The sequence below is a fragment of the Mytilus trossulus genome, chromosome 13 (assembly GCF_036588685.1).
Source record: "Mytilus trossulus isolate FHL-02 chromosome 13, PNRI_Mtr1.1.1.hap1, whole genome shotgun sequence".
Taxonomy (NCBI): Eukaryota; Metazoa; Mollusca; class Bivalvia; order Mytilida; family Mytilidae; genus Mytilus; species Mytilus trossulus.
This window is the reverse complement of record NC_086385.1, coordinates 20721592-20749242: the sequence shown is the minus strand read 5'-3', so window position 1 is coordinate 20749242 and position 27651 is coordinate 20721592. Positions and strand designations below refer to the sequence as shown.

At 33.9% G+C, this 27651-nt stretch overlaps 1 protein-coding gene across 1 annotated transcript in view; it reads right to left on the bottom strand.

Moving 5' to 3' along the window:
* The window catches only part of LOC134694890 (uncharacterized), a 323806-nt gene that overhangs the window by 121303 nt on the left and 174852 nt on the right, over positions 1 to 27651 (bottom strand). The window contains exons 29-34 of the mRNA XM_063555996.1: positions 26083 to 26200; positions 24339 to 24535; positions 16986 to 17049; positions 15926 to 16138; positions 3323 to 3409; positions 2501 to 2679 (exon numbers count right to left, since the gene is read on the bottom strand). Of these exons, the coding sequence (XP_063412066.1) occupies positions 2501 to 2679; positions 3323 to 3409; positions 15926 to 16138; positions 16986 to 17049; positions 24339 to 24535; positions 26083 to 26200 (858 nt within the window). The remainder of the gene's footprint in view (positions 1 to 2500; positions 2680 to 3322; positions 3410 to 15925; positions 16139 to 16985; positions 17050 to 24338; positions 24536 to 26082; positions 26201 to 27651) is intronic.

Genomic DNA, 27651 nt, shown 5'->3' with positions numbered 1-27651 from the left:
GACAACATCAGAGACATGGCCATCAGTTCTATCTACTCTGACAACTACAGAGACATGGCCATCCGTTCTATCTACTCTGACAACTACAGATGCATGGCTATCAGTTCTATCTACTCTGACAACAGCAGAGACATGGCCATCAGTTCTATCTACTCTGAGAACTATAAAGACATGGCCAGCAGTTATATCTACTCTGACAAATACAGAGACATGGCCCTCAGTTCTATCTACTCTGAAAACTAGCAAATCTTTCAACCTATTTTAAAGTAGTTGCCCAATTCTTTATAATCCTTTAAATAATTATAAGGGTTATATTAAAAGTGCAAATTGCAAAAATGATCATCATGACAAGATGTATCCATCCTGAAATTAGAGAGAAATCTAATAATTTGGAGTATTTAGAGAGTAATCTATGATGTTTTTTTTAGATATCTATGACTGATAATATGAAAAATATAGAAGTTAAGTTAAATGTGTAAGTTTCAAAAATGTTCAGCACAACAAGATTTATTAACCGTGCTAATTTCAGGAAATGTCAACTTGTTTATGATCTATTGTCCCTGAAATTAAAATTATTCCAATGTTTCACAGTGTTCCTGTTACTTTAAAATTTTAAAGTATAAGTAGATATAGGAAGATGTGATATGAGTGCCAATGAGACAACTCTCCATCCAGGTAACTTTTTTTTTAAAATAAACCTTTAAAGGTCAAGGTGCAGCCTTCAACACAAAGCCTTGGCTCACACCGAAAAGCAAGCTATAAAGGGACCCAAAAATTACTAGTATTAAACCATTCCAAAAAGAAAACCAACTTATTTCAAAAACTTCAAAGTATATCACTTAACCTTGTCTGCTGACATGTGCATTTTAAAATGATTCTCTAAACCAAATAAATCAGTATTCATAATAGTTGGAAAAACACAGATTCAAATAGCTAGGCAATGAGGTAAAATTCATTTAATATACTGTGGGTTCAATAAAATTTGTTGGATTTTCATCTTTGTCTTTAGTCATCTTGGGCACAGAGAAAACCTGTATTTTAAAGTCCAACAAATTACAAATGTTCTGAAGAAATGTATGCAGACATTTTCAAAACAATGAAATAAAATATCAACGAATATGAACATTTTCCTCAAACCTGGAAAATTGGTATCCACGAAAATAAATAAATCCATAGTATTCAAGTCTCTACGTTTCTAAATGCATTATATTTAAATAATTTACTTTCACTGTGACTGATCAGCATCCCTTTGTCTTGCATTTTTTTCAAAATTGTTGCAAGGGTTAAAAATATAACAAGAGTGCACAGGCTGAAATGTCTCGCCTTCTTTACTTATCATTGATATTATGTTGATAGTCTTAAATATAAAAGCTTATTACAACTGTCAGACTTACATAAACTTAACATTAACCAAGAAAACTAAACATTGACCAATGAACCATAAAAATGAGGTCAATGTCAGATGATCAATGCCAGGCAGGCATTTACAGCTAGCAATTCTTCCTTACAACAAACATAGTTGACATATTGCTTTTAGTTTAAGAAAAAAACAGATCAAAACACAAAAACCTAACACTGTGCAATAAACCGTGAAAATGAGGTCAAGGTCAAATAAAAGCTGCACGACTGACATATAGATCATAAAATAATTCCATACACCAAATATAGTTGACGTATTGCATCTAGAATTAGAAAAAAAGACCAAAAGCTCAAAAACTTTACTTTGACCACTGAACCATGAAAATGAAGTCAAGGTCAAATGACACCTTCCAGCTAGACATCCGTGTTAAAGGTCGTACATTGACCTATAATGGTTTACTTTCATAAATTGTTATTTGTATTGAGAGTTGTCTCATTGGCACTCAAACCACATCTTCCTATACCTATGTACACCTTACAATCATTCCATACATCAAATATTGCATACAGTATAAGAAAAACAGACCAAAACACAAAAACTTTAAAACTATAACCACTTAACCATGAATATGAGGTCAAGGTTAGAATACACCTGTCAGTTGGACATGTACACCTATCAGTGCTTCCACACACCGAATATACTAGACCTATTGCTTATACATGTAGTATCTGAGATATGGGCTTGTTCACTGGTCCATGATACGTGGTTGAGGTCAAGTGAAAGCTGTGATGGGCATAAGAAGATTGCAAGATATACACATACCAAATACGGTTATCCTATTACTTATAATAAGAGACAGTTAAACATTACAAAAAAAATGAACTTTTTTTTCAGTAGTCACTGAACCATGAACATGAGGTCAAGGACATTGGACATGTGACTGACGAAAACCTAATATGAGGCATCCATATACAAAGTATGAAGCATCTAGGTCTTCTACCTTCTAAAATACAAAGCTTTCAAAAAGTTAGTTAATGCCGCCGCCGCTGGATCACTATCCCTATGTCGAGCTTTCTGCGACAAAAGTAGTAGAATCGACAAAAACTATATGGTTTGCGTGTTTATAGGAGACTTAAGTACCCGAGGTAGCTGCTGCAGAGATGTCGATCTGTTTACATGGTATGGAAGTTCCGGCATTCCTGGTGATAACCTCAAGAACAAGGACACCATTCAGATAGACCCATACATCATCACCTCCGCCTACAGTCAGAGTCTCGTTACCCTGGTATATAAAGCCAGATCTGATTGCAGTCGTAAATCTATAATTATATAAAAGTTGAAATCAGTATTATTATAAAAGAAAAAGAAAAAAAACTACTTTCTATATAGACCATAAGACCGATGGGGCAAACATCATTGCTTCAGCACAAGTCCGATGCGATTTTTACAAGATTGTCGCTTCGGGCTACAACATTACGTCAAAGACAGGTTTAAAACATGGACATGTGCAATGAATATAAAATAAAATAAATCATGTGGTCATTTTAGAGTTGATTTATACTAACTATTTTCTACACTCGACAGCAAAAAAAAAAACCACAGACCAAAAACTTCATACTTTTATTTCACAAGGGTTGTTTAGCTCAAGAAAAAATAAAGACAACCTGAAATTATTTTCTGGCTACTGAAATTTTAAGTTGGTCACTTAATTTTCATGTGACCAGTTGGCAACTTCGTTTCAGAAGCTACCTTGAGGGCTGTATTGCATTCAAACAACATCAACTCATTGGTTATAACAAAAAATAGTCATGTGACATTATTGACACCTAAACAATACAATAAAATTGAACTTAAAACTTAATACTTGTTAAAGGCTTTTACATAGAAAAAAAAGAACCAACATATGATTAAACATCAGTACTGGTATATTCAATGAAAAATAAACAAGAAAAATCATTTTACCCAAAATTGTGCCATGCAGCATAACAGTCTTTAGCCTGGTCTCCATAACCCTGGCCATCAATGGGGAAGTAACTGTTTGTGGCATATCTGGAATATAAACATGTTCATTTAAAACATTCAACTACATGCAAGACATTTACTGTTTGTAAAACTTACAGCACAATAAATAAACTCATCATAGATACCAGGACTAAATTTAGTATATACGCCAGACGCGCGTTTCGTCCACAAAAGACTCATCAGTGACGCTCGAATCCAAAAAAGTCAAAAAGGACAAGTAAAGTACGAAGTTGAAGAGCATTGAGGACTTACATTCCTAAAAGTTTTGCCAAATACAGCTAAGGTAATCTATGCCTGAGGTAGAAAATCCTTAGTTTTAGAATTACATAAAATGACTGAGCATTGGTAACTTCCTGGAAGATAAAGATTTGAAATTTGAAAATGTTGAAGGTGTTAAAGTCATGTTGGCATAGGGTGAAAATGACGTATTTATTCTTTTCTCAGAACCGTATGTAATTGCCCACATTAATTTGCTATGGTCAAGCGTATTACATATTTGTAGATATATTCTTTTTATGAACTTAAGCAGACTGTCTGGTTGACCGTTAAATTTAATGAATGATGCAGCTGTGTTTTAACTGTTTCATTTCTAATTAGAAGCGTATAATTTATGTCTCTGTTTGTTTATGTTTTGTCCCTATACTTGTGTGATATAGATATGAATGACGATTTAATGTGTGAGAAAGTCATGAAAGTAGCCAGGGCCTTGGTGATGATAAAAGTGAGTGAATGTTTAGGTGCGAGAGAATTGAAGATAGTTAGTGAGAGAGAATGGACGTGTCTCAATGTATTATTAATGTAAAGTAATGAAAGTATATTCTTTATATTCACCGCATAAACTTACAAAACCTTTGAATAAACTTAATAAGAAGGGATATAATTACGATACTCTTGTCAAGTCATTAAAGATTGCATATTTTGGCGTTACTATTGAGTCACTGATAAGGTCTTCGCGTCGGAACTAAACACATTTATTCTAAAAACAGTTGTCGGCATGACACGGGTTATGTTCTTCTCATATATGTTATGATGGTATGATACTAAACCCCTTACGGGAAGGATTGTGCCTGATGTTCATATGATGAAATCACAATCTTTCAGTCAGTTTAATTGAAGTCTGGAGCTGGCATGTCAGTTAACTGCTAGTAGTCTGTTGTTATTTATGTATTATTGTCATTTTGTTTATTTTCTTTGGTTACATCTTCTGACATCAGACTCGGACTTCTCTTGAGCTTAATGTGCGTATTGTTATGCTTTTACTTTTCTACATTGGTTAGAGGTATAGGGGGAGGGTTGAGATCTCACAAACATGTTTAACCCCGCCGCATTTTTGCGCCTGTCCCAAGTCAGGAGCCTCTGGCCTTTGTTAGTCTTGTATTATTTAAATTTTAGTTTCTTGAGTACAATTTGGAAATTAGTATGGCGTTCATTATCACTGAACTAGTATTTATTTGTTTAGGGGCCAGCTGAAGGACGCCTCCGGGTGCGGGAATTTCTCGCTACATTGAAGACCCATTGATGACCTTCTGCTGTTGTTTTTTTATTTGGTCGGGTTGTTGTCTCTTTGACACATTCCCCATTTCCATTCTCAATTTTATTATAAAGTGAACTTGTATATAATAAATATGTATATATGAACACGAGTTTTAAAAGCCAGTGCCTTATAACAGCTCCGTGAAATTATGGTGGCCAGCGACAGGATTTATTTATTTTGGATTTTAATTTAACATTTTGGACTTTAACTATTAACTCTTCAATTTGAAAGTGCTACCAAAAGGAGGAAGAGAGGAATGCAACAATAACTTTTCGGAAGAAAACAACAAATGATCTAAAAAAATGAAAATGTTGTTTGGAAATCGTGAGAATAGATTTCAGCAATTGAGAAGACAAAGAAGAGGACGTGAATATGAAAGGAAAAGAAATCTACGTGAATCAGACAGTAGGCCGATTTTCAATTACTAAGTTAGACGGGTGGAAAGAAAATTTGATAAGGAGTTAATTCTATTATACACATCAGGAAACTTGAAGCTGCTTCCTTAACGAAAGGGAAGGCAGAAAAAATATATAGCGTATGGATCTTCCTATGTACATGTATGTGAAAATAGAACTTTCAGAAATTCGTCTATCGCGACGTCTTTTCTGAATGATGTGGTATTTACTACTGAATATGAAAATTTTGGAAATTCGTCTATCGCGACGTCTGTTCCGAATGAAGCTTATGTCAGATGTTGTAAAGGAAAAGGAAATGAATCCTGTTGTGGAAATAAAAATTCAGAAATTCGTCTGTCGCGACGTCTGTTCTGAATGAAGGTTATTCCACATGATGAACATGAAATGAGGAAATAGAAAATTTGGAAATTCTTCTGTCGTGACGTCTGTTCTAAATGGTGCGAAAATAAGTACTGAAAATTCTTGTCGCGCCAAGATTATTTCAAGTGTTATAATGTGTAAAATGGTATTATATGTTATTCAAATCAGAAGTTTTTGTGTCGCAAAAATCAGAAGATGATGAGTAAATGTGAAAAGTGTCTTATATGTTAGTTGATATGGAATGATAAGTCAGTGTATTTTGTGTATAATGTTTATGTACATGTAGCTAGAAAATGTTTGTATCCGTGTGTTATAGGTCTGGATTAGATATTGTGTGTGATTTTTCATGCAACGTAAGTGTAGATGTAGGAGAATTTATTGTGCTAATGATAATGTTTACCGTATTGAAGTTGTTTGGCGTCATTAGGATCCAAGACAGTTAAAAACTTTCGATCAAGTCGAATGAAGGAAATTTGTAATATTATAGAACAGCATACCATCCTGAAACAGATTGCTTATTGACACGTTTAACAGAACATTAACTGCAATGTTATCAATGTATGTTAGTGGACACCAGCGTGATTGGGATACCTTTATTTCATTTTGTTTTGTTCGCTTACAGAACTTCGTTACATGAAAGTATACTCCGTTTTTCTTAATGCATGGCCGTGATCCGGTACTACCATTGGAAACAGTGATGTGTCCACTACGATAACGTATACCTCCAGTGACGATTACAAATCAGAAATGGTACCTAGACTGCAAAAGGCATTTACACTAGCCAAAGACAATTTGCAGGCAGTGCAGCAGAAGCAAAAAGAACAATATGACTTGAAGTATGGTGTGATTAACTATGCTTTTGGTGAAAAGATATGGGTTTTTAATCCAAGTACAAAACTAGGACTATCGACAAAACTGTTACATAATTGGCATGGACCATATAATTATTGATAAACTTTCAGATGTGACCTATAAGATTCAAATGTGTGATTCGAAAAAAATTGAACAAACGGTACATGTCAATCGTATGAAACAACTTGTTGATCCTGATGATAGGCCCATTACAGATGAAGGAGATATTTTTTCGAACATTGATTCAAATGAAAATAATGACAATACAATGGTCAAAATTTTAGACACAATGAGATCACGAAATGAGTCTAAGAGATTAGAAAAAACATTATTTTGTACAGTATGAGAATGATGAAACCAAGTTGGTAAAAGAGAATGATATTCAAGATTTTGCTATTATACTAGTAAATGATTTTCATATTTCGAATGAGAATGCATAGACCTTGAATTTGTTTAGATGTGTTTTAGAAAGAAGAAAAAAAGATATAATAATTTAAAAAAAATAATAATATTATAGTGTATGTTTATAACTTCATGATGTATGAGTAAGAGTGTGTTTGTGTGTCGGGACGCCACAGTTAAGATGAAACTAACGTCTTTATTCTTATCTCAGATCCGTATTTAATTGCCCACATTAATTTGCTATGGTCAAGCGTATTACATATTTGTAGATTTATTCTTTTTATGAAGAAAGAGAATTGAAGATAGTTAGTGAGAGAGGATGGACGTGTCTCAATGTATTAACAGGTTAAGTAATGAAAGTATATATATAGTGAACTTGTATATAATAAATATGTTTATATGAACACGAGTCTTAAAAAGCAGTGCATTACTCGGGGGGGGGGGGGGGGGGACTTCCTATGTAATGACTGGTAGGGATGAGCCGCTGGAATAGGTCACTATTTCATGCTTCATGATATATATTAAAAGGGTGAGAAATTCAGATTAAATATATCAATAGGTTGCTATTATCCTGAGATATTATCACTTGCTGGATATATATTATAAGTATATGAAACTAATCAAATGTTCGTATTTATTTTTGATGTGGTTAAACCTCAGTCGTAAATGCATCATCTATTTGTCAAACCAATTAAACTCTATTTATTCAATGTGGTATTTCCACTGAGGTTAGATATATATGCAATAAATCCAATCATTTTGACATTTCCACCTAATTAATATTGAAATGTTTGCATACATAAAACATTTGAAGAAATTCCATAGCATAGTGTTAGCGTCCTTCAAGAGGCAACGACAAATCAGTTTTTAATTAATGGAAACTCAGTAAAAGTGATACTATCTGAAGTGTTACTACATTTATCTGATAAAACAATATTTATTGTCTTTTCAAATTGACATTTCTTCATAATTAAAGCCGTTGAAGTTATAAAAGGCATGTGCTAAAAGGTGGAGTGGAGTGGAGTGGAGTATTGGAGTGGAGTGTTGGAGTGTTAGAGTGGAGTCATGGAGTGAAATATACTTAACATATCCAAAAATCAATAGCAAATAAAAAAAAACACATTTATAATTGTTTTTTTTTAAATTGCAGCACACAATGATGCTATATTATTTCATTTGACATGTTTCAGTAATCATCAAAGATGGACAATGATTTTGGTAGCATTTTATGACAGCTGAGATGGAGGGGGAGACAATGTTGTTTATTGTGTATTTTATTTTACTGCACAGAATTGTAGTATATTTCAAATAAGAAGGAGGAATCAAAGGCCCAGTAACTTATGCAGTAACAATTAATTTTGGACGAGCTCACAAAACTTTTATGAAAACACACGTAGTGCTTATGTTGTTTCACAAATTGTGCCTAGTTAAAAAAAAATTATGTCTTATTCCATGCAAAATATATTAGAATTTTACAAAGCCTAAAAAATCGTCTTGTGACAAATAATTTTTTTATTAATATTTGTTTTGTCAATTGACAATGATATAATAAAATTAAATTGTCAATCCACATTTTCACTTTGATTTTTATCTATGACTGTACTATTTAAAATAGTTTGTTTCTTCCAATTAAAAATAGATGAGGAAAATGTATTTAGCTACCATCGCCTGTCCATAGAACCCATAAAACTGTCATTACTATAATCTCAGAACTAAATAACTTTGATAGATGAGAAATGTTGTTGTTTTTAATTAATTTGATCAAATAAACAGATGTTAAATCAGTACAAACCACACATTATATGTTCTGCATATTATGACAACAAAACAGATATATTAAGTATATCAACAAATTTTATTGTAAAATGAAGACTTTATCTATTGTCCAAAACATTTAATGTTGAATTCCGAGCGATTCTAGTAAAAGCAAATGCTCATGTGATAAACTTTGCTTTATGTCATTATGGATTAAAATTCAAACTGAAGATTCTTTTTTCTTGCACAGTCACCATTAAAATAAAAATGTGTGTTTTGTAGAGAAACAAATTGTTTCAAGATTTCATTCTATGATAATTTCTTTTTAACACAAGACTATTTGGGACATTTCTTTGTTTATCTGAAAATGATTGTCCACAGCTGAATCATTTTCTTTTATTATTCCAGCTATGGTGGTAAGATGGAATGGTTGTTTTAAATCATGTCTTTGAACTCCAGTGTTTTATTTAATTGTCTTTAAAATTATTTACACCAGAATGTTGTTAACTAAGGTAAAATTGCTGAAAGACCCCCTCCTAAATTATAGAAATCTAGAAATCTATCATTTAACATCTTTTTTTTAATATAGTTTGGAGATATACCAGTAAAAATAAATTACACGATAAACAACATCTCCACCCCTCTTTACCTCCACCAAGGCTGTCATAAAATGCTACCCAAAACTTAAGCATTGTCCAACTTTGATGAATAGTTAAATATGTCAAATTAAATAGTATAACATCATTGTGTGATGCAATTTAAAAATAAAACAATTATAAATGATTTTTGATTTGCTATTGATTTTTTGAAATTTTAAGTATATTTCACCACTCCAACACTCCACCACTCCACTCCAATACTCCACTCCACTCCACGTCACCTTTTAGCACATGCCGTTATAAAAGGGGCAAATAGAGGAGTGAAGAATTTATTGGAAAAGCAAGGTGTGATTATTGCGACTGCATTGCATCTAAACAAAAACGTAAAATGAGCAGGACCTCAAAATTTTTGTAAACTCTAATGTAAAAGAAGATGAAAAATATCCAAATATATCTATAGGTCTGTTTTTTATTCATTAATATATGACAAGGTATATATTTTTGATAAACCAAATATATGAAAAGGGTGGGGTACTTGATGTCTCAGCTGCTCACCCCTACCCAAAAAAATTTGAAGTGGCCCCCCCCGAGGTGCATTATAATAGCTCCGTGACAATGTTATCATACAATGTTTAAGAATTCAAGGAGCATTTTAGGTTGGAAATTGAGAGTAAAGTTTTCAAAGACATTTTTTGTAAGTATTAAATTCTTCATAGACGTGTAAACATTTGAAATTCGTCCTCTTAATAAATATACTTTCATGAAGGTTTAAAACATGTTACAACTATACAGTACACTCAAGAATGTGTTGAGATTATACATTATCAAATATTGTGTTATTTTCATTCAAGTCGAATTCTGTGAAAATAATTTTTAACTAGAGGCTCTAAAGAGCCTGTGTCGCTCACCTTGGTCTATGTGAATATCAAACAAAAGAAGCAGATGGATTCATGACAAAACTATGTTTTGGTGATGGTGATATGTTTGTACATCTTACTTTACTGAACATGCTTGCTGCTTACAATTATCACTATCAATAATGAACTTGGCCCAGTAGTTTCTGTGGAAAATGTTACCGGTAGTAAAAATTTACAAATTTTATGAAAATTGTTTAAAATTGACTATAAAGGACAATAACTCCTTGGGGGTCAATTGACCATTTTGGTCATGTTGACTTATTTATAAATCTTACTTTGCTGAACCTTATTGCTGTTTACAGTTTATCTCTATCTATAATAATATTCAAGATAATAACCAAAAACAGCAAAATTTCCTTAAAATTACCAATTTAGGGACAGCAACCCAACAATGGGTTCTCTGATTCATCTGAAAATTTCTGGGCAGATAGATCTTGACCTGATATACAATTTTACCACATGTCAGATTTGCTCTAAATGCTTTGGTTTTTGAGTTATAAGCCAAAAGCTGCATTTCACCCCTATGTTCTATTTTTAGCCATAGCGGCCATCTTGGTTGGTTTGGCATGTCACGCCACACATTTTTTGAACTAGATACCCCAGAGATGATTGTGGCCAAGTATGGATTAATTTGGCCCAGCAGTTTCAGAGGAGAAGATTTTTGTAAAAGATATATAAAATTTATGAAAAATGGTTAAAAATTTACTTTAAAGGGCAATAACTCCTAAAGGGGTCAACTGACCATTTTGGTCATGTTGACTTATTTGTAAATCTTACTTTGCTGAACCTTATTGCTGTTTACAGTTTATCTCTATCTATAATTATATTCAAGATAATAACCAAAACCAGCAAAATTTCCTTAAAACTACCAATTCAGGGACAGCAACCCAACAACGGGTTCTCTGATTCATCTGAAAATTTCAGGGCAGATATATCTTGACCCGATAAACAATTGTACACCGGTCAGATTTGCTCTAAATGGTTTGGTTTTTGAGTTATAAGCCAAAAACTGCGTTTTATCCCTATGTTCTTTTTCTAGCCATAGCGGCCATCTTGGTTGGTTTGTCGGATCACGCCATACATTTTTTAAACTAGATACCCCAGAGATGATTGTGGTCAAGTGTGGATAAATTTGGCCCTGTGGTTTCAGAGATGAAGATTTTTGTAAATGATTACTGAGATATACGAAAATAGGTTAAAAATTGACTTTAAAGGGCAATACTCCTAAAGGGGTCAACTGACCATTTTAGTCATGTTGCCTTATTTGTAAATCTTACTTTGCTGAACATTATTGCTGTTTACAGTTTATCTCTATCTATAATAATATTTAAGATAATAACCAAACACAGCAAAATTTCCCTAAAATTACCAATTCAGGGGCAGCAACCCAACAACTGATTGTCCGATTCATCTGAAAATTTTAGGGCAGATATATCTTGACCTAATAAACAATTTTAACCCATGTCAGATTTGCTCTAAATGCTTTGGTTTTTGAGTTATAAGCCAAAAACTGCATTTTACCCCTATCTTCTATTTTTAGCCATGGCGGCCATCTTGGTTGGTTTGGCAGGTCACGCTACATATTTTTTAAACTAGATACTCCAATTATGATTGTAGCCAGGTTTGGATTAATTTGGCCCAGTAGTTTCAGAGGAGAAGATTTTTGTAAAAGTTAACGACGACGGACGACGACGACGACGGACGACGGATGCCGGACGCCGGACGCCAAGTGAGGAGAAAAGCTCACTTGGCCCTTTGGGCCAGGTGAGATAAAAAGCAGTATATATATATAAATATATATATATATGTATATGCACAAAAATGAATTTCAAATCAACCTCTTATTTTAGATATTCATGCATGCAATTCAGATCAGCACGTACTTGAACAACAAGAAATCTTTAAATCATTTTAAATATATGCTTTGCTATAATAATTTTGCAAATGATAAAGTATTCTAATCATTCATGTTATTGTACATGTATGTATGTAACCAAACTTTTCAGAATTAACTGTGTAATATAGTTAATGTGATGTATACACCACATGACATTGGTTGATACTATAATCTTGTATGTAGTTCCTGCAAGTTTGCAGCAAAGACGCAGGTAAAAGGTTTAATCAAATATAAATATTTGCGGCAGATATGCAGCAAACACGCAGCAGGTGTGCCTCAAACACGCAAGAGAAAGATTAATTTGCATAAAAATGTTTACAGCAGGTCTGCGGCAAACACTCGTTTGCATATAAATGTTTGCAGCAGGTCTGCAGCAAACACTCATTTGCATGGTCAATTGTTTGCAGCAGACCTGCAGCGTATTTGCAGCAAACATGCAGTAACTACAGACTTTGTGTTCGCTGCAAGTCTGCAGCAAGTTCACAGCAGACCTGCAGCAACTATTTGCAGGATGCTGTTTTTATTCGGCAAGAGCATGTGGTTTGAACTAGTCACTTGTGCGTAGGTGTGCGATAAAATTATGCATCCAAATTTTCATAAATTCTAAAAAAATATCATTAATAACTATATGTTTCGTTCTTGTTGAGTCTTTTCCTGTAGATAAAAAAGATGGAAAGTTCTACTCAAACACAATCGTGCTTTGTAAAAGTTAGGTGTCACACCACCAATTACTCCCTCAATTTTAGTAGGCCTACTCGGACAAAAAAATAGTGCATTTGATGTCATTGTTTACTTTAACTAACCAACAAATTGGCAGAAATGAAACTTTTGGTGAAAGAGAAATATATTGATATAAAAAAGATGATGTGGAATGATTGCGAATGAGACAACTGTCCACAAAAGACCAAAATGACACAGACATTAACAACTATAGGTAACCGTACGGCCTTCAACAATGAGAAAATCCCATACCGCATAGTCAGCTATAAAAGGCCCCGATAAGACAATGTAAAACAATTCAAACGAGAAAAGAAACGGCCTTCTTAATGTAAAAAAATGAACGAAAAACAGATATGTAACACATAAACAAACGACAACCACTGAATTTACAGGCTCCTGACTTGGGACAGGCACATACATAAATAATGTGGCGGAGTTAAACATGTTAGCGGGATCCCAACCCTCTCCTAACCTGAGACAGTGACATAACAGTACAACATAAGAATGAACTATAAAAATCAGTTAAAAAAAGCTTAACTCATCAGATGGAAAAAAATACATGTGGACGTGGTCGGGTACTTATGCATCCCGACATAAGACCATTTTGAGCTAAAATTTACTTGTTTATAAGTTTGCATTCAAAATTGAGGTTTAATGCACTCCATAGAATACCAATTTAAGATTTTCAGAAAACCAGGGGGATTAATCTGAGAGGCACCCCTATTCGGAAGACCTTTTCTTTTGTATATGACTTTAAACATCTGTTGAAAATTGGCATGTAGAAAGCTGATGCATGTACGATTCAGGATATACCTGGTTTCTATAAAGTTATGAAGTTAAGGTGAAATATTTAGAAAGCTGTGAAAATTGAACAAATATGTACTTTTAATTGGTGGTATGACACGAAAGGTGTCATACCACCAATTACACCCTCCAATTTAGAACGTATGTATAAGTAGTACTACTTTGACACACAAAAGTGCTTTTGATGTCCATGTTTACTTAAACTAACCAACAAATTTGCAGAAATGAAATTTTTGGTGAAAGAGAAATATATAATATCTAGACCATTTTGAGCCAAATTTTAATTGTCTATGAGTTTGCATTAAAATTGAGGATTAATGCGCTCCATAGAATACTAATTTAATATTCCCAGAAAACCGGGGGTTATTTTTGGAGTACCTCTGTTTGAAGGTCAGTTATTTTGTTAGAAGGCTTTAAAGGTATGCTGAAAATTGGCATGTAGAAAGCTGACACATGTACAATTCAGGATATACCTGGTTTCTATGAAGTTAAACCTAAAGCAAAATGTTTAGAAAGGTGTAAAAATTGCAAAATTTGGTTGAACAGATAGGGATTTTTAATTGATGGTCTGACACCAAACGTACACGTATTTTACTAAACGTCTCTGGTCCGTGTTTTACTATTGTCTAGTCAACATCCAGTAATAGGAAAAGTACTTTTCAAAAATGAAAGTGAAGTTATTGAACTAAGCATAATTTTCCACAAATAAAGAGTCTAAGATAGATTATTATACTCTTATGCTGTACACTGCGAATGGAGTACAGTCAAATTAACAGTTAGCTCCAGAACATAGAAGACCCGCGTGTTAAATATTTTGTTTAACGCATCAATGTAAATAAACGGAATTTGATGAGACTGTCATTAAAATGAGAGGGTTAGCGCTATAGAACCAGGTTTAATCCATCATTTTCTACATTTGAAATTTCCTGTACCGAGTCAGGAATATGACAGTTCTCGTCCATTCGTTTTTGATGCATTTTGTTATTTGATTTTGCCATGTGATTATGGACTTTCCGAATTGATTTTCCTCTTAGTTCAGTATTTTTGTGATTTCACTTTTTTATATTAAAAATAAAGTCAACCGTTTTTTGTATCAATCATAATATTCATATCGGATGCCATAACTACTGTTGCCTTTTTTAACTAACTCTTAAGGGATTAAAATCTGGATAAAACAAAAATGTCTGGTTGGCTCAAATACTTTTTTGAAGCCCTGGTGCACAAAGACATATTGAAACATTTACTGAAATTAAATCGTTGGTATGTATAAAGAGATAAATATTTATATAAACTGACCAATGAGTAGGCACTGTTGCCCCCGTATCTGCTGTAAGTATTACAGAATCATATATACTGACCAATGAGTAGGCACTGATGCCCCCGTATCTGCTGTAAGTATGACAGAATCATATATACTGACCAATGAGTAGGCACTAATGCCCCCGTATCTGCTGTAAGTATGACAGAATCATATATACTGACCAATGAGTAGGCAATCATGCCTCCGTATCTGCTGTAAGTATGACGGAATCATATCTACTGACCAATGAGTAGGCACTGAGGCCCCCGTATCTGCTGTAAGTATGACAGAATCATATATACTGACCAATGAGTAGGCACTAATGCCCCCGTATCTGCTGTAAGTATTACAGAATCATATATACTGACCAATGAGTAGGCACTGATGCCCCCGTATCTGCTGTAAGTATGACAGAATCATATATACTGACCAATGAGTAGGCACTAATGCCCCCGTTTCTGCTGTAAGTATGACAGAATCATATATACTGACCAATGAGTAGGCAATCATGCCTCCGTATCTGCTGTAAGTATGACGGAATCATATCTACTGACCAATGAGTAGGCACTGAGGCCCCCGTATCTGCTGTAAGTATGACAGAATCATATATACTGACCAATGAGTAGGCACTGATGCCCCCGTATCTGCTGTAAGTATGACAGAATCATATATAATGACCAATGAGTAGGCACTGACGCCCCGTATCTGCTGTAAGTATGACAGAATCATATATACTGACCAATGAGTAGGCACTGATGCCCCCGTATCTGCTGTTAGTATGACAGAATCATATATACTGACCTATGCGTAGGCACTGATGCCCCCGTATCTGCTGTAAGTATGACAGAATCATATATACTGACCAATGAGTAGGCACTGATGCCCCCGTATCTGCTGTAAGTATAACAGAATCATATATACTGACCAATGAGTAGGCACTGATGCCCCCGTATCTGCTGTAAGTATAACAGAATCATATATACTGACCTATGCGTAGGTACTGATGCCCCCGTATCTGCTGTTAGTATGATGGTATCATTTAATGCCATGTTAGTGCCAGGATTATCAACAAACCATCCAGAGAAGGTGTCAAAAGAAGGATTGGAAGATCTCTTCAGCCAGGCTCCATATGGACTTGGTACATATGTAGGCTTACTTATTATTGTGTCTGCATATCCAGTGAAGTCAGAATCTGTTACACTGGAGATAAAAGTTGTAGTGTTAGGGACGACATCAAAAGATCGATGTAGGATAAAAAACCTAAATCAAATAGTTTGGGGGTGGGGGTTAAAATTCTACAAGTTTTGAATATCTAAACTCGATTTTTACATATACGCCTATTGGTAAATCAATTTTTCCCAAATTAAGTTAAGAGGGGGGTGGGGTGTCAATGAAAAAACTATGTGTTCAAATTAAGTTTTTTATCCTACATTGAACTTTTGATGTCGTCCCTATAGGTACTATAAGGATTGAAATGATGTTAAATAACTATCAATAATATTACATGTAGCAAATGCTTCTGATGCTAAAATAACTTTCGAGTATAATAAATCTTGACACTAAATTACTAAGTAATGAAATGAAATATTTTGCAGTTGGTTTTTTTTTGGCAAATTATTATAGGAGTCATACAGTGACCTATATCTGTTAACTTCTATGTCGTTTTGTCTCTTGAGGAGAATTGTCTCACAGGCAATCACACCACATCTTCTTTTTATATGTGAAGCATATACTTGTTATATATTGTATAAATACATATGATTTATTCTAACACTGCTAACATTCTGGCCTTTGTTAAAAAAAACCTGCCAAAACTTTGACCAAAATCTACACATAATACAGCTCATGATATTTACATTTCCTGCGTTTAAAACAATAGCAGGAAAATTTGTATTAAATTAGCAATGCATATGAATTTTTAATTTAGTCACGTGAAAATTTGTATGTGCGAAAAATATTTTGAAAGCCTTCACTTTCTATCCAACAGTTGTGTCAATATACAAAAGAAGATGTGGTATGATTGCCAATGAGACACTTTATTGCTTACCTAAAGTCATAATAAATTATTGGAAGAACCCAATCACTAACTCCCGGGGTACCTCCAGGGGTAACTGAAAATAAAAGATATTTGATATGTTTGCTTGTTAAAATAAATCCTTAATTAACAATATAAACATTTAATAACTGATCTGAAAATTCATTTTGCATACTTAGTAAGACATTTTCCAATAACTGCAAATAATATTATCTCTACAGTGGAAGTTTTTTTTATTGCATTGACTAAAAATAATGTTGTGTAACGTGGACAATGGGTAAGCGTGCCTGTTTCTATTTTAGAATGAGTTCGTTACCAGTTTGATACTGGATCCAAAGTGTCGTCTATTACAAAATATATGACAAACAATCTGTATTCATAAATTAACGTCAATGAACTAAAATATATATAACTGCTGTTTGCGGTCTCTAATAAACTATTCTACTTTAAATATATACAATTGGTACAAATTGGTACTATTACAAATTTGTCCTAAGTCAGGAACAAATTTATCCTCCTGGCACAATAATGTACCCTACAAATGCAAGTTGGTCACACATAATCACACTTGTCCAATATGTCAATCGTGTTCCTGGTACAGTTATGTACCCTACAAGTTGGTCACACAGACTCAAACTTGTCCAATACGCCACTCGTTCTCCTGGTACAATTATGTACCTTACAAGTTGTTCACACAGACTCATACTTGTCCAATACGTTACTCGTTCTCCTGGTACAATTATGTAGCTTACAAGTTGGTCATACACGATCATACACACTCAAACTTGTCAAAACGTCACTCGTTCTCCTGTTACAATTATGTACCTTACAATTATGTACCTTACAAGTTGGTCACACAGACTTACACTTGTCCAATACGTCAATCGTTCTCCTGTGTTATATATACATATTTCGTTATAAATAATGGTTGCTAGTTCACAGTCTGGTATCTGTATCACTCCGGAATCGGAGAGGGTTATTCCGTATCCGGACTGATATTTACGCTCTCTCTTTTTTCTTGTTACTGCGGGTGGCAGACGTTATTTTATATTGAGAGTAAAATATACCAACTAAATCTATTTCATACGTATTTGTTTGTGTCCTTTATATACAAAAGTCCCCCAAGGATACAGAATGGTGGAGGTCCCTTAAAATAATGTAAAATTGAGACATTTAAAGGGCTGTGATCGGTACAAATTAATTTACACGTGGTTATAAAAATTGAAACTGAGACAATCATTTCAAGGTCGCCATTTTTACATCGTTACCAAATAATATATTTGCCTGCTGAAAGTTGGTATGCCTCTAAGTAGATAAAGGTGTCAGATGGAATAGCATACAAACGCCTTGTACACTGATTTATAACATTATAATTATTTTTTTTGGCGAGACTTAATATTGCTGTTGAGAATTTGTCGACGAGTGATGACCGACTGTGCATAATAAACAGTCTTTTGTGTGTATATACTATGTGTTATTAAAAAAACTGTTAATAAAGAGAATTCTGCGTTGCTTGTAACATTGTTCCTTGGTCTAAAAATAAAGTGAATGTATGGGTGTAGATTGTACATGCTTGGTGAGAACAGTCTTGCCATGTTCATTCAAATATTTTTTCGGTGCAGTTATCAATACGTCACTCGTTCTCCTGGTACAATTATGTACCTTACAAGTAGGTCACAATGACTCACACTTGTCCAATACGTCACTCGTTCTCCTGGTATAATTATGTGCCTTACAAGTTGATCACACGGACTCGCACTTGTCCAATACGCCACTCGTTCTCCTGGTACAATTCCAAACTCCCACTTGTCCAATACATGCAATACGCCACTCGTTCTCTTGGTACAATTATGTACCTTACAAGTTGGTCACACAGACTCACACTTGTCCTATACATGTTGGTACCCTTCTAGCGACGTCTTGTCTTAAAATGGTACATTGTGGTACCCTACATGTGAACACACTTGTCTTGCAATGGTAAACTTCATACTTGACAAACTACACGCTGTACAAGTCTTAAGAACAGGATTCAACCATGGCCTTTATTGCATTACAATCATGAATGCAATTCAATATTAGAGAATACTAACAGGCACCAACCTGTTCTTTATTACACTTAGTAATATAAACTATATAAGAGACAACTATCTCAAAGATACTTTCTCTTTTTATCTTGTACCGTACGTATTATGGCCATCGTCTTCGTAGCATCAGACGAATGACAAGGATCTAGAGCTAGGAATCGCTCCTCTTTATATACCCCAATAGCAGCCGTACTATTCTTAAATGGAGGGTTTAACTGTTCTACCAAAGTGCCTCCTAACTCGTATTACAGTTTCACCCCTTCACATTAAACCAGAACCAAGATTTACCCTCGAAACATCTTATTCTTTTCTGTGTTTATTCAAGTTTTATACAAATGTATGAAATAAGGCTTCTGCCGAAATGTAACTAATGTACAAATTCATCACAGTTGTAACAATGAATGGCTAGTTCATATTTACATCATATCTTATTCAGTTTGCTACTCCATTTGTTCATAGAAAAATGCCAAGACCTTAAATTGTTGATAAATATTCTGTAAAAATTCGTACATGATGGTTTTGAAGTATAGATTCCAGGTACAAACGTTGTTTCTCATCTTAATAAGATGTAATAGCATAAGTGTTCTTTAATTTGCCTTTTAAACTTTAACTGTTTATTCCATCTTGATAACATTGTTTTGGTGTGGTTCTTTTTATTTGCATCCTTTCATTGTGTTATGTGCTATGGTCATTTTATGTAAATACTTTCCGTGGAACAACGTCAAAATCGTTGTTTTATTAGGAACGTCGTGTAACGCTAAGTGGCACCAATACCGTGCGTAACGTCATTCTTGTCCTTCATTGTCTATATCATGTCTCTTTGCCATTTGTTTTATGTGTTGACATAATTGTTTGTTTTTATAGTGATTAAGATTATAAAACAATGTTAACAGATGCTGAACTCTTCATATTTTTGCCATTTTTACCTATTATATCTTCTATTATCAATTAACTACTCTGTTATTGGACTAACTTAGATGAAAACTGCCTATGACAAAAGTGTCAACTTGGCTCATAAGGAATAACTCTTCCATTATTGATGTTTTTCCTGTTATTGCAGAGTTCTGATCCAGCCAATACAGGGTTTTGAAAGTCCAAAATGTTTAGATAAAAAGTCTGGATTAACACAAACTTAATGTAAGTTGATGTTTCTTCGATCAGTGTTTTTTTAAATAATCCTTTTGGTTTCTGCATTACTTATGCAATGTCAGTACCTTTCCAATTACTATTTATGTGTTGGGTCTTAATATGAATTGTAACACTTTACAGTGACTGGAAAAGATGGAAGATTTCAAGTAACAGCACCAGATCATTGATATTGCAGCTTATAAAAAAGAAACTCGTTTTTGGATAGTTCCACATCAAGGAAGAAAAATGTTAATTGATAAATTATCAGTATATGAGTATTTTGGTAGAGGAGGGACGACAGTCAAGATGCGGTGTGCAAAACTTTTTATGTCACGTGGTACGATTTCAGTTTCTGTTTGGCAATTTCAAATTCTGTAAAAGATCGATTTGTACGTATTTTAAAATCAAATGTATTCTACCGAATTCATTCATATAGAATAAAGTAAGTTTTCACAGAGAGAGATTGATGGATGATCAAAGATCATTTCTATATAAAAAAAAACATTTTTCCCCCTTTGTTTTGGCAAATTGTATCAATAAAGATTATATTTCGTAATGGCGGAAGTTTATTCGATGTCTTAAAAAAGAAGAAGGTTCAGTAGGACCCCTTTTTGTCCCCAAAATATAGAAGTTTTACAAACGAAAGAAAATGTAATCTTTTAGCTGTTACTGGAAAGTTAAATGCTTCTGCTACATAAATATGGGATGTTTTTGACAATACAATGCACATATATAGGGTACTAGCATCATTATAAAGTCATTATAAATTACTGAAATCTTCACAATTTGAGCATTTTAGTTAAGTTTTAGACGACTCCCGTCCAAAATGAAAGTGGCCGCATTCGTGTTCATTTATAATATTTAAATGTAAGCTGTATTTGACAATAATACATAACATATATAAAGGTTGAGGATGAACACAGATGCGGCCACTTTCATTTTTTACCAAAAAAAACATCTGAAAAATGACGTTTTTTTGGCATATTTGATTTTTTCATATTTAAGCTTGAATAGGAGCGTTTTGAATGACCAAATCATTCAAAATCTTTTACATAAACTATTTGAATCAATTTAAATAGACACTTGAGTGTTTAAAAAGTGTGTAAAAACTTTCGTTTGATCGACATGAAATTTGAGGCCAAAATCGGCCCTTATCGGACCTATTCCTTTAAGGCTCAAGTTTTTGTTTATATTCCGTTAATTCGCTAGTAAAAGTCATTGAAATTTATAACAGTTAAAGAATCATGTTTATACAACCTAAAACATAAAAGGTTCCTTAAGACTCCACCCAAGATATTCATTCAAGATATAATGAAAATATTTCACCCAGTAAAAACCTTGCTATATAACAGCTTTTAAAAATTGTATGTACATTGTGTAGTGGTCGGTATCTTTCTCTACTTGTTTTTTCTGGTTTTTTTTTAGATTTTGTACAGATAAATGAAGAATGGTTCAATACAATATAAATAGTTATGTAATTAATTGAATGTGGTCCGAAATAACCCCATGACTAATTCTATAAATGTCGGCGTTTTGCATTTGCGCCGATCTGCATTTCAGCTGCGCCGATTTTTTCTTTCATTTACGCCTATTTTTTTACAGGTAAATTACAAGTGAATAGATAAAGAAGATGTGATATGAGTGTCAATGAGAAAACTCTTCTCCATGTTATTTTGCATTTATCATTATAGACCTCTTTCGTTCGTCAGTTGTACAAATGTAATGAATTGTCAATCACAACATGTATATAACTGTTGTACCCTGTTCATCACTGGGAGGTGGAAGAATGCCTTCAAGATAAATCTCCAGACTTTTGTCCTTTTTGACGGTATCCAGAGTTCTTTAGCATCTTCCTTTCGGACATCTGCCACACGGTTATGCTCGATCTGTGTTTTGACAATAGAATCCGTGGTAACTCTGGCTTTACACGATTGTATGGTACATTCGTAAGATATGTAGTTATGTTTCAGAACCTGAACTACCGATATGTATGGCACTCGATGATTAAAGAATTGACTCCTCGGTCCGTTTCAGTGTGCAATATATGTCAATCAAGTTACAACGAAGTTCCAGAACAATATGAATCAAAATTAACTTAAAAATGGATGAAAAACAATCATAACCAGATTTTACCAATGGTATAGCACAGTACATGTACAAGTTTTAACTTACCTGTAAATCTAATTAGGAGCAAATATAAAATCGGCGCAAATGATAGAATGAAAATTTTTCAAAATTCGCGCAAATTTCATACGCCCATAAATGTCCATGCCATATGAAAAAGCCCTCGGGCGGGGATATGCAATTTAATACGGGTATGAGTATGACATGCATGTATATTCCCGACAAAAATGACAATTACAAATTTGTTAATTATGTGTACATGGATGTACATTGTATCCCCAATACAACTGTATATAAGTGGTTATATTTAAAATCTCAGTCCACTTTCTGATGTTCACGCCATGAACGGCTTGTAATAAATGACGCGTTATCACAGCGACCGATTGATTATATATTAGACAAATCTGTGCCCCATGTGCAGAGCGTGGTCCCTCCTCTGAGTATTTGGCATGATATTTAAGAAAAAAAAACTTTTGATACTTCAATTGCGCCAATTGTGCAAAGTAAATCACAGGTGAATGTTATTTTTATATATAACTATAAAGCTCTTTAGCCAGTTGAACCTATATAATGTCAATTATAACATGTATAACTGTTGTCTTCTGCAAACAGATTGTTGTTCTTTTTAATCTGACTTAGAACTGGATGGGAAAATCAAGTCTATTGGGATCAGTACAGAGTATAAAGACAAATCAATATACATATAAATAAACTCATTATAGATACAAGGACTAAATTTTGTATATACGCCAGACGCGTATGCCGATAAAAGACTCATCAGTGACGCTCGAATCCAAAAAAGTTAAAAAGGCCAAATTAAGTACGAAGTTGAAGAGCATTAAGGACCAAAATTCCTTAAAGTTTTGCCAAATCCAGCTAAGGTAATCTATGCATATATGTAGGACTCAAATCCATGGTGGGTTCCAAATCTATGGCAGATTCCTAATCTGTGGTAAATGTGACGTCATGTCATCCCAAATCTATGGCAAGTTTTGTAAGTTCCTAATCTATGGCGGATTTATGTTATTCAAAATCTATGGCGGATTTATTTTGTTTCCAAATCTATGGCAAGTTTTGTGCAAATGGAAAACAATGCCGTACATTTTCGAACAATGACTTGTCTTAAGCAAGGGGAAAAATACGACAACGGGATGCATGTCTATAAACATTTGTGAAGTAAACATTCCAACAAAAAATCATAAATGATAAATTCATTTTCCTTAATACATACTTCAGGATTAAATGATGTGTTCTGTGAAAAATAAGGATTTGTCAGTGTGCATGGTACCTGTTTAACCAATTCATTAAACCAACTAATAAGACCTCTAACAAACAAATGAAAATGAACTGTTTGAATTTTCAAATAATATTTATTTTAGCGATATCGTTAATACATCTTTTTTGTTTGATGACGATTCAAATCTGTATCCGGTAATTTTATATATCACATTATAAACTAAGTTACTTTGACAGCCGAAGACAGTAAACTACTGCTAATTAGACATAGGAAGATGTGGTATGAGTGCCAATGAGAGAACTCACCATCCAAGTTACAATTTATAAATGTAAACCAGTATAGGTTAAGGTACGGCCTGCAACACGGAGCCTTGGATCACAGCAAGCTAAAAAGACCCCAAAAAATCCTAAAATTCTAAAATATGTGGTACTGAAAATAGCGGCGCCATAATACAGTACAGCACATTTGGATCATCTTCGGGATAATAATTCACATCTTCCTTTTAACCACCTGCACATTTTTTTTTATAGAAATATCTTCATCTTGAATGGTGTTCAAATCTATGGGTCCCGCCATCGTTAGCGGCGGCGAAGATGTAATATGGCGTTATTTTCAATTGTGACGTTATACGGTTCCCTCTCCCCAAGATCTGCCATAGATTTGGAGAAACAAAAATCTGCCATAGATTTGAGTTGTTTGGCGTTTGTAACGTCACATTTGCCATAGATTAGGAATCTGCCATAGATTTGGAACCCGCCATAGATTTGAGTCCTACATATATATAATACATACTTGAACCAACTTGAGTAGTTACCACTGCTGGACTACTGTAAGCACCGAGTGAAGATCCATCATGTAAAGCAACAGCACATATATATTCTGTCTCTGTCTGTATTCCATCAACAGATGTAAATGTATAAGTGTACGTTCCTGACGAGACAACAACATTAGCATTGACAGTCCCATCTGTGCAATACACATAATACTGCCTGAAATCAAATATATGTGCTTTGTATAAGTGTACGTTCCTGATGATACAACATCATTAGCATTGACAGTCCCATATGTACAATATACATAATACTGCCTGAAATCAAATACATGTGCTTTGTATAAGTGTACGTTCCTCATGATACAACAGCATTAGCATTGACAGTCCCATCTGTGCAATACACATAATACTGCCTGAAATCAAATTCATGTGCTTTGTATGAGTGTACGTTCCTGATAAGACAACAGCATAAGCATTGACAGTCCCATCTGTGCAATACACATAATACTGCCTGAAATCAAATACATGTGCTTTGTGTAAGTGTACGTTCCTGGTGATACAACAGCATAAGCATTGACAGTCCCATCTGTACAATACACATAATACTGCCTGAAATCAAATACATGTGATTTGTATAAGTGTACGTTCCGGATTAGACAACAGCATTAGCATTGCCAGTCCCATCTGTGCAAGATACATAATACTGCCTGAAATCAAATACATGTGCTTTGAAACAGACCAGGAGTCTTAAACCGTGAACAAATAAGTAAACTTACGATCAATCTTAGTCGTAAGTTATTTTGTGAAATCGACTCCAGAATCTAATATATGAGTTTGCTCATTTCTTGAATAAAAGGCAGTAACGGTTATTGAGGGACAATTAATTGGACCTTAAAAGAACGGTTAGAATAACTGCTTTGAAATAATTTTCTATTACTTTAAATTAAGAAACTATTGCTTGCATTTATTATTTTGATTTTTTTAAGATAGTACATTTACAAAATGAAAAGTTAATTTTATATTGCTATTTCAGAAAAAACCGCAAACAGATAAATCTATCTGATATCCAAATGTAAGTTTTATTATTGGGATGACATAGAAAACTTAAGGTATCTGGGGACGTCCACCAGTAGTTCAAGGCTTTACTGTAACAAATACCCTTTTACCTGTATCCGCTACGTGTCGCCATGAAAATGAAATTTGCCAGTAAAATTACTGATGGACGTTCGAAAAGCTTCAAATACAATACAGCTATTTTTCGTAATTATAATATCGAAGATAATAACTAAAAACTGAAAAATGTCCTTAAAAGTAACAATTTAGGGCAACAACTTAACAACCAGTTTTGGGATGTGTCTGATAATTTCAGGGCAGATTGATCTGAACTTAATAATTTTTATACTGTCAGATTTGCTTAAATTGTTTCAGTTTTAGAGGTTTAATCCAAAAACTGCTTTTTACCCCCATGTTTTATTTTTAGCCATGGAGTACGTCTTGGTTAATGGGCGGGGTTATCAGATACATTTTTTAAACAAGATACCCTAAGGATGATTTAGGTCAAGTTTGATTTCATTTGGCCCAGTTGTTTCAGAGGAGAAGATTTTTTGTAAAAGTTAACAACGATGAAGGACGACGGTAGCCAAGTGATAAGAATAGCTCACCTGGCTCTATTGGGCAAAGTGATCTAAAAAGGATGCCTAGTAACATTGTGATGAGAGCAGTTTACTATGATGGCAAAGGAAACATAATTTATATTATCCATACCATGGTGTAGTAGAAGCATCTGGAAGATAGGATGTTGATGACACACTATTATTGGGTCTTGTCCATGTGACATCTATACTGGTCCCAGACAGGGCCACAGCATTCACATGATAAGGAGCTAAAAGTAAAATACATCCTTTTGTTTGTACTGTATTATATTGTGTTTGTATGTGCAAGTTTCTATATCTGTTAACTGTTATTTCACCTTTTGGCCCAATAAAAATCCCTTCAAAAGGTGAAATAGATTAGGGTGTCCTAAACCATCCTTATTTTCTGTACATATAACTAGAAACAAATATATAGCCGGTGCCAAAATAAACCTTTATTATACCTACCAATTTGTTTAAGAAGACTAAAGGGAAACATTAACCATATAACAGGCTAATATTTCAACTTGGAATTATTTTTAATCATGGAATTTGTATAATTTCTTGTGCCCGGTATATATTTACTTTTGACTGCTTTGTTTACTGAAACCTACTTCAGACGTCACCTGTTTTCATTGCCAAGACGAAATCATCATTTCACGGAATTTTCTTCGATTTATGAAATTTTACCATGAAAAAAAATTTGAAATGGATTGATTTGTTTATTTTGCTGTAAAATAGAGATATATATTGTATCTGAAACTGAGCCTTCCCAAACTTGGGATTTTGATGCCGAAAAATTGAGAACAGCTGTTTTTGTGTATTTCGCATTTGCGCTAAAGGTTGTGAATATACCAGTTGACGATAACATTAGGTTGTCATATTAGAATCTGTATTATGATGTTTCGAGCGGTACATAACAATTTCCATACAATACCTTGACCTATAATGGTTTACTTTTACAAATTGTGGCTTGGATGGAGAGTTGTATCATCCGGGAACTCATACCACAATTACCTATATCATTGTGTTTTGTATAGATAGTGTTGTGAGCTACACAGTACATTCGATTGAAAATGTGGTATCCTCCTTGTAATAGAAAGTGATGTGTGCCGCACAGAACATCAAAATACAGAACAAACATGGAATTTATTAAACATTTCCAGCACAGGAAACTATACAAATTCCATAATTAAAAATAATTCCAAGTTGAAAAAATAGTCTGCTATATATACATTTTGTTTTGCCTTGTTACAATGCCCGCTTATTTCTTATGCATGTCATAGAATCTCTATACGGTATACATTTGTTGAGCAAGCTCTTTTGCTAAAGAAATAAAAATAAATAAATAAAAAACAAGATTCCTGACAGGAGCATATAAACTCCTATGGAATTACCTTGTCAGCACTTTTTAAGACCTTGCTGTTATCAGCTTTTGAAAAAAAGGAGGTGTCAGTGTGCTTTCAATGCAATGTTCAATAGCAATTACAAAGATGCATTATGCAACCTACGTTAAACATAAAAGATAACACTTTCCTCACATAAACCTATGACATAAACTTAAAAAAACAAGGGGGACGAATGACAATGATCCAAAACATTGGCTCATGCATATAGTAACTTTTCCCCCATGCCGATCCCCCATGATATAGATTTCAATATATGTATATGCATATCTGGAAATTAAACCGAGCAGTGTTAG